Raw genomic sequence first — 14,124 nt, 5'->3', positions numbered from 1 at the left:
TCAGGATGGGCTGTTAGAGGGTCTCTCCCACTCCACTTGATTCCTTACTGGAAGACACGCCCCCTTACTGGGAAGCTTCTGAGTCTCTGCTTTGTCTTGAGGAACGTCTGTGGAAACAGGCGCATCACCATCTGCGCCATTCACCGTGCCGTAAGAGGCAGGCGTGTATTGTTCTTGTGACATCGGGCAGCTGCTTCCATCCACTGGGTCTGAATTCCCAAACTCAAAGATGGAGTTTCTTTCACCAATGTCCAGTCCAAAGCTCTCTAGCATGTCCATTACTGATGGCGTGGATGGGCATGAGGGGTTCTCCTCCTCAATGAGACTCAGCGTTGGCAAGATGTCCACCAACTCTGCCATCTCCATCGGCCGGATTACTTCAGTGATGCTGTAGGACTCCTGTGTGTCCAAAGTTGGATAGTCCACTTCCAGCTGTGCAACAGCAGCAGGCTTCAATCCAGACTCCATTAAAGCATTTCCAGATCCCAAATCTGACTGGCCAGAACTTGCCAAGTCTGCAGGCAACTGAGTGGTGATGTCTACAGGGTACCCTCCCTTCACGACACCCTCCATCAACACCAGCGCAGCCTCTGCAGGGATAGCTGGAGCTGAGACCTCAGCGGTGACGATGTTTGGCGGAGTCGCACTGCCCGAATTCTCTGAAAGAGAAGCACGAAGAAAATAAGGTCGAGAAAGAGAAAGTATTTATCTTTGTTTTAAAGCATCATTTGCTCTACAAATTACACTTAATTCTTGTAACAGCGGTTATTATGACAGTGCAATGGTAACAGTTCATTGTAATATTCAATTTTCCCTCAAGTGTTTTGACTAGCAGACATATTTTCTGTTTTGCCAAGTATAAATATCCGCAACTGCTTTCTGCTGCTGCTTTTCAGATTGATCGAATAAGATTTAAACATATAATTAATCTTATAAATAAAATGATCTGGATCAGGTGACCCTGAATCCTCCTTTAGTTAGGCTGCTGGGGCTTCCCGTGATGCTCTGAATTTGTCTTCTTCACTCACATTTTTTCACTCACTATGTGTTTATACACCACTCCACATTCAATCATTGGTTATCATCAATCTCAGGCTCTCTTCCACAGCAGGTCTTTGAAGGCAGTTGATCTATCCAGTCATTTGTCACAACTTTTACATTTAACATGCAAACTTTAAAGGCCATTATAGGGGAAAGTCAACAGATTTTAAAATTATGTAAATAAGTAATTAAATTCATGTTAAATAATGTTTTTGTGTATTCAGTGCTACATGTGTACACTAGCATGACTGCAGTACCTGTAATGGCTCTCTGTGCTAATCGATGGGGCCATGACAATCGGACAGTCAAACTCTCCTCTTCCTCACCATCAGGACATGGTGGTGGGTCTCCTCCCATCACCAGGCCTAAAGGCACCGCCCCCACCCACTGTTTGGACCGAACACACTGTAGACAGTCCATAATCCAGCGGGCATCCCTCCAGACCACATCCAGACGCTAATGAAACATAAAAAACAGGCAGTAGAGACAGTAAAGCGTTTGTCTCTAATTCACTTTCATTATGAAATCTTTACTTTACTTTTTTTAATATAATTAAGTCAACTGAAATGTGGATTTGGCAACAGTGGAAGCAAATATAAACCACGTGTCACAGGATCTCACCTGTGAAAGCCCACTGATGTGGTTCAGCCGCTCCCGGGCTTCCTGCACCTCTTTGGTCTCCAGCGCTTCCCGTAGAGCCTGCTGGGCAAGGTGAGTGTCCAGCTCCAGCCTTACCCAGGCCTGACAGTACTGTGAGAGGAAATCCCGCTCATATGTCCAGAAGTGAACTGGGTTACAAGCCAGAGAGGAGAGGAAAGACAAATGACTTCATCAAAGCCAGGAGGAAAAAGCCACAGAATTTATCAGTGCACTCTACTCTAGCTTTAATGAGAGGAGAACAGTGAACTGCATTAGACATTGTGCCTCAGTGTGCTTTCTGCATATCTTTGCAGGGATTTATTTAACATTTAAAACTGTAGTCTCATTTAGACGGTATGTGTCAGTCTAGCTCGCCGTTTCTGGGTCCCTTTTCTCATCACTGAAACACTCTGCGCTACCATTGTTAAATAGATCCACTGGATATATAGTTTTCCACTTACCCAGCTCAAAGATCTGCAGAGGCATGGTGAGGCCGGGCTCCTTGGTCCCCACCAGAGGCCAGTAACTGGAGCTGAAGTCCTCACTGGGAGGCAGCAGCAGCAGCATTGACAGGTTATCCCCAAACTGAAGCAACTCCTGGGTGTACACGCCGTACTGATACGCCTGTGAGAAACACAATTATTCAAATACAGATGAGAAACAGAAAATCCTTCCGCTGGATCAAGAGCTAGTGCTGATAAAACAACATAAAGCGGACAAAGAAAATCAGTTTAAAAGATGATTTCTCTTCATAATAGTCTGACAGAGAATTTCAGGTGTTTCAGGTAAATATGAGGTGGCTGGAAAGTAGTGTTTACCCTGTAGAGGGGGATGTTGAGCTTCGTCAGGAGATGTGTGACTGCTGCTCTCAGAGACCTGACGAATTCCTCCATACTGCTGCTCTCCATCGTGCTCTCGTCCTCAGCGTCCAACAGACTCTGAACACCGCCATTGGCTGCAGTGTAAACATGACTCTGAAGCCACGTCCACTCCTCTCTGCCACACAGTAAAAACACAGTCAACAAAACGGGCATAATAAGTAAGGAGAGAGGTCCAAAAACAATCCAGTATCACTGCCTGTTGAAGCCCTAACATTTGTATAGATACTGCACTTGTTTGTGCAGATCATTTAAAATAGTATATCTTTTTCGACGGTTGTTTTCCAGATAAAGTTGTAAAAATACTGCAATAACCTGATGAACGTCAACATAGTCTATCAAGGGACTGACACAGATATCACCTGGTCAAGTTACGTTACCTGGTCACGTGCGCGTTGTGCCGAACCCGTGTGTGGCAGAGTAAACTGGGCAACCTCTGAGGCACCAGCACCCTGATCTGTTCCACCGAGCTACACAGTTTCAGGATGCCCACATACAGACCCGGCTGGGCCCACTGGAGGCTGTGCCTGTGAAAGGACAGCTTCTCCTGGAGAACAGAGACAAAGAGATACGGTGCAAAAGAGAGCGAAATGTTAAGATCTGTTAATAGGATGTAAAGCTTATGAGACTTATTTCCCCCTGCCTCACTATGTGTTGTTAGCTAATTCAGTTTGGGGATCCCAAATTAATTTCAGTGCTTTTTCAGGGTTAGCAGCACAGGAGGTAAACTAGTGGCTCAGTAAAACTCAGCGCCCAATGCGCTATTGTTGAAAGCCGCTGCTGGGTGCGACTGTTTTCCTCTCCTCACCTTGAGCTGCTCAGCGAGCATGTCCATGGCGGTGGGCTCAGGCAGCAGAGGCGTTCTGCTGCGGTTCTTTTCCAGGCGTGCCAGAGGCATCCAGTGGAGCGGGGGGTCGGGGGGGCTAGAGCAGACAAGCCAGGGAAAAATGAAATGCAACCACGTGGAACCACCAAAGAAAAGGTCGATTCATCAAGAATAGCAAAGCCAGTACCCCACCAACAACCAGCTGACAGGCTGTATAACCCAAAGATATTGTACAGCATGACTTCCAAACATGCCCAGCTTGACACCTAATTACGCTACCACCGACTGCAAACAAAGGTCATTTTTGTTGTGATAGTGTGATAGAAGTTTTTTTTCCTGGTAAATTCTGAAACTATGATTTCATGACGTGCCAGATGGTTTCAGCAGGTGAAAAGCCTGGACAGCCAGACAGGATAGTTTAGCACTTCTACTATGAAGCCATGCTGTTATAATAAATGCAGTATGTGGTTTAGCCTTTACCTGAAAAAGACATAATTTGGACCAGAGCACACTGCACATTCCTCTAAAACCTTTTATATATGGTGCAAACTGTCAATTCCATCAGCACTGATGCAAACTAATGCCATCAGACATGCAGGCATTTGATCCGAGTGCTGATGGTGCCTCTGCTCTTTAGTCCAGAGGATGTTGTGTCCACGTTCTCCAAAAAAGATTTTTGCTTTTCACCACCTTCACCTGACAGCAGAACAGTTTTTTCGCGTTGTCTCCGTCTATTTCAAATGAGCTTTGTGCCAGAGTAGACAGAGGCATTTCAGAATCATTTTCAAATACGGCTTCTTTTTGCATGATAGAGCTTTAACCTGAATTGTGTGGACGCCAAGTGCGTTCACAGACAGTGATTTATGGAAGTGTTCCTGAGCTTATGCAGTGATTTCCATGACGAATCACATCTGTTTTTCATGCAGTGTTGCCTGAGGGCAGATTTTCAGTCTTGTCCCTTACACACAGAGATTTCTCCATATTCTCTAATAATATACAGAACATAATATGAGATCATCAAAGTCTTTGCATTTTAATTTCAGAACATTATTCAGATTTCTTTTCATAATTTCCAGATACAGTTTTTTACAGAATGCTGACTACATTCCCATCTTTACTGAGAAACTCTGCCTCTTTAAGATGCTCTTTTTATACCCAGTCGTGTTACTGACCTGTTACTATTTAACCTAATTAATTGCAAAATGTTCCTCCAAACATTTCTTTTTACTTTCCCACCCCTGTCAAAATGTCTCAGTTTAAACAAATATGTTTCCTGTGTCTTCTCACGTATTCAGTATGGGTTTATGGGATTTTCATATTCTTGCATTCTGCCCTTATTTACATTTTCCAGGGTTCTAACTTTTCCAAATTGTATTTGCCCAATTAGTTTAAAGCCCTTTTGGTGCTCTCTGCCCTTTTTCTTTGACCTTTTCTTACCTGGGAGTGTTTGGAAATTCCTTCAGAGTGACTAGCAGTACGTTGCCCTGCCGATCCTTCAGGGGTTCATAGTAGATCTGGCCCAGGTCCACTGCTCCCAGAGAAGACTGACATCAGAGAGGTGGACAAGAGAAACCAAGGATTAAAAAGTATAAGTGCATTGGAGATTAATTCAGCCAAACAGGGGATCTGTGGGCGCAGTTGTGTAGCCGGACAGAGGAAAGCATGGCAAAAATAAGGAAAGGAAGAGGAGGAAGAGATGTAAAGAAGTAATTAAAATAGCAATTAACCCATTTTGGTGCTTCTTATCTTAACAATAAGCTGCTTAACTTCCTACCTGCAGCTGGGAAACAGCTCTTAAAATGTTGTGTCTGTTCTGAAGGAGGGAGGAGGGAGATGAGTGAGCGGAGGAAAGCCCTTGCTGTAGCCAGGGCACTTGCTGCCATGCACAGGACAGCTACAAGAAAAACCGAACACCCAATTTAAGCAGAAAAATCACACTGAGATTCATTTTCTGTAAATATATTTAATATTTATGAATTGTGATCATTCAATTACTTGTACAGTGAGTCAACAAGCTATGTAACAGTTCACCTTGGCAAGCCAAAGGAAGTCTTGGGTGATGGAGGTGGAGCAGCACTGGATCTCCACCAGTGGGATCTGATCTTCGGCTGTGACCAGGATGTTATCCTTGTGGTAGAACACAGTCGCCAAGTACATCCCCCTGACCGGATCAATTTGAGAAAACGCAGATATCGTCAGAAAAAGTGCACACGCTGCTTTCAATTTCACAAGTCACCGCGGACCGCAAAATTACAAGAAACAATAAAAAGCAATGCCTCCGGGGGGAAAGTTTATAGCTGAAAAAGATCAATTTTGTGGCTTGACAGCAATTTATTTTTTGAATCACCCAGTGGATTTTCAAACACTTATTACTGTCAAAGCAGCTTATAATCCCTCAAGTAAAGCAAAAGCACAGAGGCTGGTTTCATAGACCAACATGACAGTCCAGTAGGAAACATGGTCTCTTTTTTTTTAAATTACTCAGGGGTCCAAACACAGTCAACTTCTCTCTGTTCACTACCAAAGTTTTCTTTTTTTTTTTAACCTTCACTGTGGTTCATATTCATGAACATAATCATGCAGCACGATCTTTTGTACTTTGCTAGCTTCTGATGTGGTGAGTGTGGTCGACGGATCGCTTGTGGGAGGATGAAGGATTTATCAGTCACCTGCCACTTGCCACAGTCCAGTGATTACAGCCATCGTTCTGTTCAAAAGACCTTTTTACTAACAGCTACAGTGGCTCTAATGTGACTACTGTTCTCTGCAATAACAGTAAGAGATAAGGCTTTTCAACTTTGCAGCCTATGCTGCTCTAATGGGATTGCATTTAATCCATTACTTGTGATACCCTCAGGGCACAGTGGGATAGGTAAGAGAGACTGAGCGCTACCTCTGTAGGAAACGAACAAACTTGGTGGCGGACTGGAACAGTTGTTTGATGCCTCGAGACACTGACAGACGCTTGCTGGGACTCTGGGGCTTCGAGCTCTCTGTGGAGAGGAGGCGAGGAGGATCAGACTGGATGAAATTCATTTTATCTCCCAAAATACATTCACTGTGCACGCACGACACTTGACTGGGTGAAGGCAGGGAAAAGACTTTTCTCTTTGTATTTAAAGGAGCTGACATCTGTAGCGCATGCTGCTGATATAAATGGTGAGAAGTAGAAATAAAATGTTGTCGAGTATGCACATTAAAGGCTTGTGCAAATAATCTGATTTTCTGACTGTTTGCACACATCTTGAACGGAAAACACAGCTACTTTGAACATGTAAACCACCACAGTTAAAGAACACAGAATTAATATTTTCTTTAGATATTAAATACTGGCATGGGACAAAATGTAAGAAAGTCCCTGAACAGGTAGAACCCCTCAGATGGTAAATGGTCTGTATTTGTATAGCACTTTAGTAGTCCCTAAGGACCCCAAAGCGCTCTAAACATCCAGTCATCCACCCATTCACACACTGGTGATGGCAAGCTACATTGTAGCCAGAGCTGCCCTGGGACGCACTGACAGACTGACGCCACCGGGCCCTCTGACCACCACCAGTAGGCAACAAGTGAAGTGTCTTGCCCAAGGACACAACGCCCGAGACTGTCCAAGCTGGGGCTCGAACCGGCAACCTTCCGATTACAAGGCGAACTCCCAACTCTTGAGCCATGATCGCCCACTGACGGCTCCTTAAACACATCACAAAACTCCTACATGCAAACTACCCTATCAGTATATAAACAAAATTCAGATAAAGATGTTGTATCTGACAAAACTGACTTCTTGAAATCAATTTTTTTGAGTTCTGGGAGAAAATATGAAAATGTCTATGCTGTCAGGCTAGTAGGGAGCTCTTTCCATTCATTCATAGCGTTACCCTCCTAGGACCTGGCGTCCACATATGTGGACACATTTTGGGTTGTCTAGACCAAAATAGTAAATTTTGCTCTACAAGGGCCTGATATCCACTTACCAGGACATTGTACTGCCACTGTTCTATCGAAATTTAAAATGAATGTCCTCATATGTGGATCTCATTTTTCTCAGCAACAAAAATCAGGTTAAAATAAATTAATTAATTAAATAAAAATAAAAAATCAGGTAATTCTTTGTTTTTACATTCATCAGGTCCCAATCAGCCCAAATAGCAAAGAGAAATTAAAAATGCATGCCATGAAAGAGTTTGGGTCTTAGTAGGTTAAATGAAAAAGCAGATTGTGCAAACAACTTTAAGAACAACTTTGCATTCTCTTTTACTATAATTTCAAGATGTGTTTCAAATTATTTTTAAAACAACATGAACATCTGAATACCACACGAGATTCTTAAGGCAAGGCTGAAAATACAACACATAAGAATTTCAATAAAAGCTCAATTTTGTGCAAGTATAATTACACACACACACACAACGGCAACAACATGTGCACTTGGACCCAATGCACCAAAGCATAAAAAAACCAGAGGTCTCACGTTACCTATGCAATATCCTCTAAGATGCGACTCCTTGGCATCTTCCAGCAGCTTCCTCACGAGGGCCTCGTGATTTCTGAGCTGTGACTTTACACCAGCGCACTCTCTCCAACCTGCACAGGACAGGCAGAGAGAAGCAGATTGTGGCTTTCACTTCTATGCAATTAGGAAAATCAGCTAAGACAGCAAGAAATAATTAATAATAATAATAATTTGCAAGCAACTCCTGAGTGCCGCTTTTTTTTTTCTTTTCTTTTTTAATCTTTTGGTGATTAGGAAGCGACAGCGTCTCCATGAGAGACCGTCTGTATGCTGTGAAAGTTGAAATTGAAGTTGATTCATTGTGACTCGCTCGAATCATGTATCTATTTAAGCTGGGGATCTTTTGCGTGTGTGTGTGTTTTTAAAGTGAATCTTTATTTATTTATTTAATTTCCGCTCACTTCCATCTCAAGGTTGACAGAATAATTCCTACTGACCTTATACTGGGTCTTAGTGAAGCCCCTCAATCTCAAGGTATTAACAGCAGGCGGATGGGGATTCTGCACCCACCTGTGTGTGTGCATGTTGACATTATATAGTAACGTATAGAAAGAAACTGCCTGAAGCCTGAGTTTTGGGTTCAGAGGGATTTCTTATCATGATTGATATGATATACTGTCTACTGTAACAGCATATGTGACAGAAAATAAGGAAAAGCACAACAAATCTCCTTTACGATAAATTGGGCAATCTATTACACTCTGGCTGTGATTGTTTACTGACCAGTGTTTGCTTTGACATCAATATTTTCAGCCTTTATTCCCCATTACAAATCCTTGCTTGGCAGCTCTGGCTTTTGTTAGAAGTAGAAAGTAACAGCAAGTAAGCCCAGCGATAGGGGTGGGTGGCGTCCAAGAAAGATTACGAGCCAAAAATTCAAAGTCAAAGCGGCACGGCTGCAAGGCCCATTGACTCGTGTTGCCGTCTTTAAGTCTCCACGTTTTAATAACTCATTAATCTACAAGCCACGAGAGGATTGGACTTCTTTCACATCAAGCTTAATGTCAGCTAAGTAATTCTATTACACTGGGACAAAGAGGGAAAGAATGGAGCTCTTTCGAAGCTTCAAAATCCACATTCATCAAAGTTGTGTAGTTCTGCACACTCACTGGAGGGGGCAGCGCTGGCTGGAGTGGAGCACTGAGGCGGGCCCCATCCTTTCACGTTGTAGGCGCTCACTCTCACGAAGTAATGCACTCCCTGTGTTTGGAGAAACAGCAGACCTGCCAAATTATCACCGAGCATTAACCAAGAAGCCATACGGCGCTCTCATTATTAATTCATCTGGTTAAAGTGAGCCTGCTGATAAGTGTACTCTTATGAGAGGTGGTTCAGTGCAGAAGATAGTGATGGAGGAGCAATAAACACAGTGTGTGTGGGTGCAGAGCTGCAGCACGTGTTTTATACCCGTCTGCTTGATTATGTGCCTCTAAGAAATTACAGGTGTCAGTTTCTGTGCGTGTCTGCAGCATCTGTGCATTTGCAGCTGTTATCTGTGGTTGTGAATACGTGTGACTGTGGGCGACTTACTGCCGTCAGCCCCTTGATAACGTAGGAGGGGTTCTTGGTCTCTATAACTTGGGCTGTGCCTAGGATGCGTTTGAAGCTGGCCGAGGTGCTCCATTCGACTGTGAATGCAAAACAATCCCACAGATAGATTATTCTCTGGCTTTGCTCAAAACCCCTCGTGAGGGATAACTTAAGGACGTGAGTGTTTACAGGTTTAGGAACTTGCTGCATCTGGGCTTAATCTATTCTTGGCCGCGAAGCATGACATTTATACGTCTATAAAACCGACCAGCAAAAACAGCCCAAACTAGATACTGTGTCAGCCGGCTTAAATTACTTTCAAGACTTTGATTAAATTGCACCAGTAAAGTCTATACTCCATTAATTTCCTTATCTATCCATCATGAATCGATCCATTTTCTGCCCCACATCTAACTGACCCTTTTATCTACCCATCCATTCAACCAATCCTCCATGAAAGTCTTCTTGCCTGGTTCTCTCCCTACCTCTGTAGCGGGTGATGAGCCCCACCATGTCCCCCTCTGGCTCTTTGATTGTCACAAACAGAGAGGATGTGCTCGTCACCAGGATGGACACATGACTGGGGGAGCCCGGGAGCTCTGCGTGGAACATTGAAAAGATAAAAATCGGGTTAAAATGAGCACGAGTAAATAACAGAACAAATGCAGACAGCCAAAGTACTGCACTGAGTTTTACAGAATATCACACTGCAGTAAACTTGATGACAAAAAAAAAACACACACACACACAAATAAACTCCGGAAAATTTATCACATCCAACAGATATCACTGATAACCACTAGTATATTTGTCCTCTATCTTAGAAAGACTACATATTATTTTACACTAGCTCAGCTAAGGTTTTCTTAAATAGGTGATCACGGCAACCACAGACTGATGTCTGACCTCGGCCTATGGTGAGGTCAGCTGGTGGCAGGGCACACACTAACAGAAAAGGAGATAGATACAGTAACGGCTATTATTCTCTTAAACATAAAAGCTATTTCTCCATGGCTTTTATTCCCACACTGGTGCTTTTTAGCGCCACAACCAAGCATTTAATCTTTAACCATCTGACTGGGTTTGCCAACAGTTAAAGAAAGGTTAAAAACGAGCACTGCATTAGCAGCTGGCTACTGAAAAATGATATGCAATCAGACTGTTCCAGACTGATGTCAACCCTGCAGGGCCAACTGTACCATAGACAGACTTTATTAATCCCACACTGGGGAAATTCACATGTTACAGCAGCACAAGGGCCAACAAGACAAAGTGAATTAAACTGTATTAAAAACAGAAAAATAAATAAATTACTGTATGCAGTAAATACACTTACAAATTTTGTGTATTTGTGCGCTATTTATTTACATCATCATCAAATCTTTCTCCTGAAAAACCTAAATAAATTGCACAAAAACACCAGATTTTGTGAAAAATGATGCTTGAATAAACATTCCAGATTCAAAAACTTTGAATTTTGGGGCCATTATTTCATGGCTCAGGCTTTACAGGGTTGAAAATTGTATTCCCTGCAGACTCTGTGTTGTTTCAAGACAATCTTGGAGCTTTTTATTATCACAATTGTACCTTAAAACGCTGCCAGAGTTTGATGATTAAATCTAATTGTGTTTCCGTTTCTTCAGCCTAAGATGTAATCTTGAGTGAAAACATTACCATAAGTAAGTCACAGTCGTCAGACAAAAACACATCCATATTTTATATTTAAAGATGCCATCCGGCTCTCCTACCCAGCGAGATTTACAATAAGAGTGAGTTTAATTTCACTGCACATGAAAACAAGCGCCGGGGCCTGGCTGCCCTTACAATAACGCTGCGATAATAAAACAGTCAGAGAGAGAATTGGCTGTGCTTGAAAGAGAAATGAAACGAGAGCTAAGGAGAGACGTTTATAAAGAGCTGTTAAAGTTGGTACAGCGGGGAACATTGCAATATAAATCTGAAAAAAATAAGACAAAAAAAATTAGCCCAACAGAGAGCCAAGAGGAAAAGGCTTGAACAGGTGGTGCAGAGGATGGTAAGTTGCCTGATGCGTCGACGCATGATTTGCCGAAGTCTTGAAGGTTTTTGCACGTGTGAATTTCTATTGAAATCTACAGCTGTGAGGGTTTATTTGATACAGGCAGCCAGTGGAGGGAGTGCAGGGAAGGAGAGGATTTGAAAGGCTGATGACACGGCAGTCTGCTGAATGTTGGATGAGATGAAAGAGGCTAGAGGGAGAGTTTTAGTAAAACTTAAGCAAGATGTTGAGTTGAAGACTTGATCACTGCCGTCTTGTCAGCAGTGGCGGGTGGCTTTGTAGAGTTAAATTGGCAGGAAAGTACTGCGCTGGCTGCAGAAAAAGTTTTATTATGAGAGCAGAAATAAAGAATGAGGGGGAAAAACGAGCGAGAGTTCACTGAAAACAGAAAGAAAACTGATCTGAGTTTGAGTGCTAAGCAGCGAAACAGTGAAATACCACAAGCTGACCGCTGACCTGTGTTCTGGAAGTTCTCTCTCATCCGATAGTACAGCTGCTGCCGCAGCCTCCAGAGCTGGATGTGCCTCTGAAGATCAGCCTGTGCCTGAGGGCCTGCCCCGGCCTTTTTCGCTAACTCCGTCTTCCTCTCTTCTGTCCGTTTATCTGCCAAGGCCACCAGAGTGTCCAGCTTGAGTGCCCACTCCGCTGGTCGGCACACTGAGAGGCACAGGACGAGCACACGAAGCAAGACAAAGGGCATAATCTGAATTAAAGTCAAGCCGTACAGAATCTGATTTTACACCATTACTTTTGACATTTTACATGAAAAGACTTACAAACAGGGTTGTGTCTGGCTCCTGCCTTTGTCAGTACATGAAGCAGCGGGGAATTGTGGGTAAGGGCAGCCACATCCAGGGGGACCAGCCCCTGTTCACTCACTCTGTTCACCCCTTTCTCCCGGTCCCTCTCCCAGTCCCTGTCTTTTTTCTCTCCTTTCTCCCATACGCCTCCGCCTCCTCCACCGCTGCTGCGGTCTCTGGACAAAAGGCTTTGTACAGCCAGTGTATCCTCATTTTCCACTGCCTCCCACAGGGTCTTGTACTGATGGGGAGCAGGAGAAAGGGTGCAGGGCCGCGGGAGGGTAGGCAGGTGGAGGAACGAGATAGAGAAAGAGAAAGAGGGTTAAGAAGGATAGAGAGATTTATTTCCCGCAGTAAAGAGAAGGGAGCGTTAAAAGGGAGAATGATATCGGACACAAATCAAATCATAAACCAAAGGTGCCTCGACTGATGCTTTATACAGGAGCCTCCTGAGACCAGGAAAGTTTGTGAATTGCTCTTATTATTATATGAAGCAGCAGCAGGAGCAGCTCTATATAACAGAGGGTGCTTGAGAGTGATTTCCTTTTCTGAAAGCATTTTTTCCCAGTGTAATGTAATGCCCTGTGTAGTGGACGTTAGGGAATTTCTCAATAAAATAAAAGAAGACTGGAAAATTTTAATGCTGAACTTCAAGAATTCAGTTTTTTTGTTTTGTTTTGATTTTTTTTTTAAAGCAGATGTTAAAACTATAAATTTTTACCTGCACACACAGTGTTTTGACACATACTCAACAAGCTCAAAAATATTTGAAAGGGACCTGGGAGATCAAACTATGAGCAACTGCCAGTGTGTGTCAGGGCTGTGAGCCAATCAAGAAAATCAATTAACCAATCCCTAAATAAACTAATCGCAAGCTTCAGGTAACTGCCCATGCACTGCATACATGACAACGCATGCACAGTTCACAGTTCAAAGTAATCAGTCGTTACTATATATTTAGCTTTTGTGCAGCCGCTCGGTTCGTAAATAGAAGGGATGAAGAGCAGACGTTGCGGGCTTCTGCGCTCACAGCTATAGCTGTGTGCCTCTCTTTGTGCCGCCACACAGAGCCAGTAACAGAAAGAGAAATGTGTTTTAAAATACCCAACCAGAGGCTATTTCTGCAAGAGGTTTCCTCCTGTTAAAAGGGAGTTTTTCCTTTCCACTGTCGCCAAGTGTTTGCTCATAGTCGTTTCATTGTTGGGGTATTTTCTGTATTGTTGACATATGCTGACTACAACCACGTTTAGTATGCGAATCTACCATTTAATATATGAATAACATATATGACAGAATATATGACAGGAAATAAGATAAACCGAATAGGTCGGCTTTAAAGCTTACAATGCTTTGTCACAGAGGACTGATTTATTTTCTGAAACTAGCTTTGATTTTTTTTTTTTATCTCTTGCTCCCATAAAATGTGGCTGTCAAACTACAGTAGGAGTCAGTTTGACGATGGTGACAGCCTCACACGTGAGACATCTAACAATGAGTCTGCTCGCCTATTGGAATACCCTTGAGAGACACGTGTCCACAAAATGTATTGTCAGGTCTCAGGAGGTTAGTGACACAGAGATAGCGTGTAATGTCAAGTAGAGATCTCATAGTTTTTAACCATAACAGAAACCAAGGCAGATGACATTTCAGTCAACGTGACCAAAGCTCCCTTTCAGAATGACACCTGGATATCTTACAGCATCTGCAGACTTGCTGGGGCGTTTAGGCGCATCCAAGTCGGCGGCAACAGATGACTCTCCACCCCCCCTGAGTCTGAAGGACAGGTTTCTGTAGATGCGTTTGGGCGAGACGGGACCTAGAGAGCGCCGGCGCTGTGGTGGGTTCCTCATGGATACAGACAT

At 43.3% G+C, this 14,124-nt stretch overlaps 1 protein-coding gene across 2 annotated transcripts; it reads right to left on the bottom strand.

Annotated features, from left to right (window-relative positions):
* LOC146633292 (ankyrin repeat and fibronectin type-III domain-containing protein 1) lies at window positions 1–14,124 on the bottom strand. 2 transcript variants are annotated; one of them, XM_085352125.1, is made up of 18 exons: window positions 13,960–14,124; window positions 12,239–12,503; window positions 11,919–12,119; window positions 9,910–10,023; window positions 9,425–9,522; window positions 9,004–9,094; window positions 7,858–7,965; window positions 6,278–6,377; window positions 5,416–5,545; window positions 5,159–5,278; window positions 4,822–4,928; window positions 3,367–3,481; window positions 2,939–3,105; window positions 2,499–2,676; window positions 2,142–2,304; window positions 1,663–1,829; window positions 1,282–1,497; window positions 1–657 (listed from the first exon to the last, which is right to left on the bottom strand). In XM_085352125.1, exons 1-18 carry the CDS (start codon window positions 14,122–14,124, stop codon window positions 1–3), a joined length of 3,162 nt encoding a protein of 1,053 aa, XP_085208251.1. The 2 variants fall into 2 exon arrangements, with proteins under 2 accessions (XP_085208251.1, XP_085208252.1); XM_085352126.1 differs by having other exon boundaries at window positions 1–659; window positions 1,299–1,497.

Source organism: Diplotaxodon limnothrissa, linkage group LG4, assembly GCF_057381915.1.
Source record: "Diplotaxodon limnothrissa isolate DT_005_m linkage group LG4, D_limnothrissa_male_GT1.1, whole genome shotgun sequence".
In the NCBI taxonomy this organism is placed as follows: Eukaryota; Metazoa; Chordata; class Actinopteri; order Cichliformes; family Cichlidae; genus Diplotaxodon; species Diplotaxodon limnothrissa.
The sequence above is the reverse complement of the archived record's forward strand: the minus strand, read 5'-3'. Positions and strand labels throughout refer to the sequence as shown.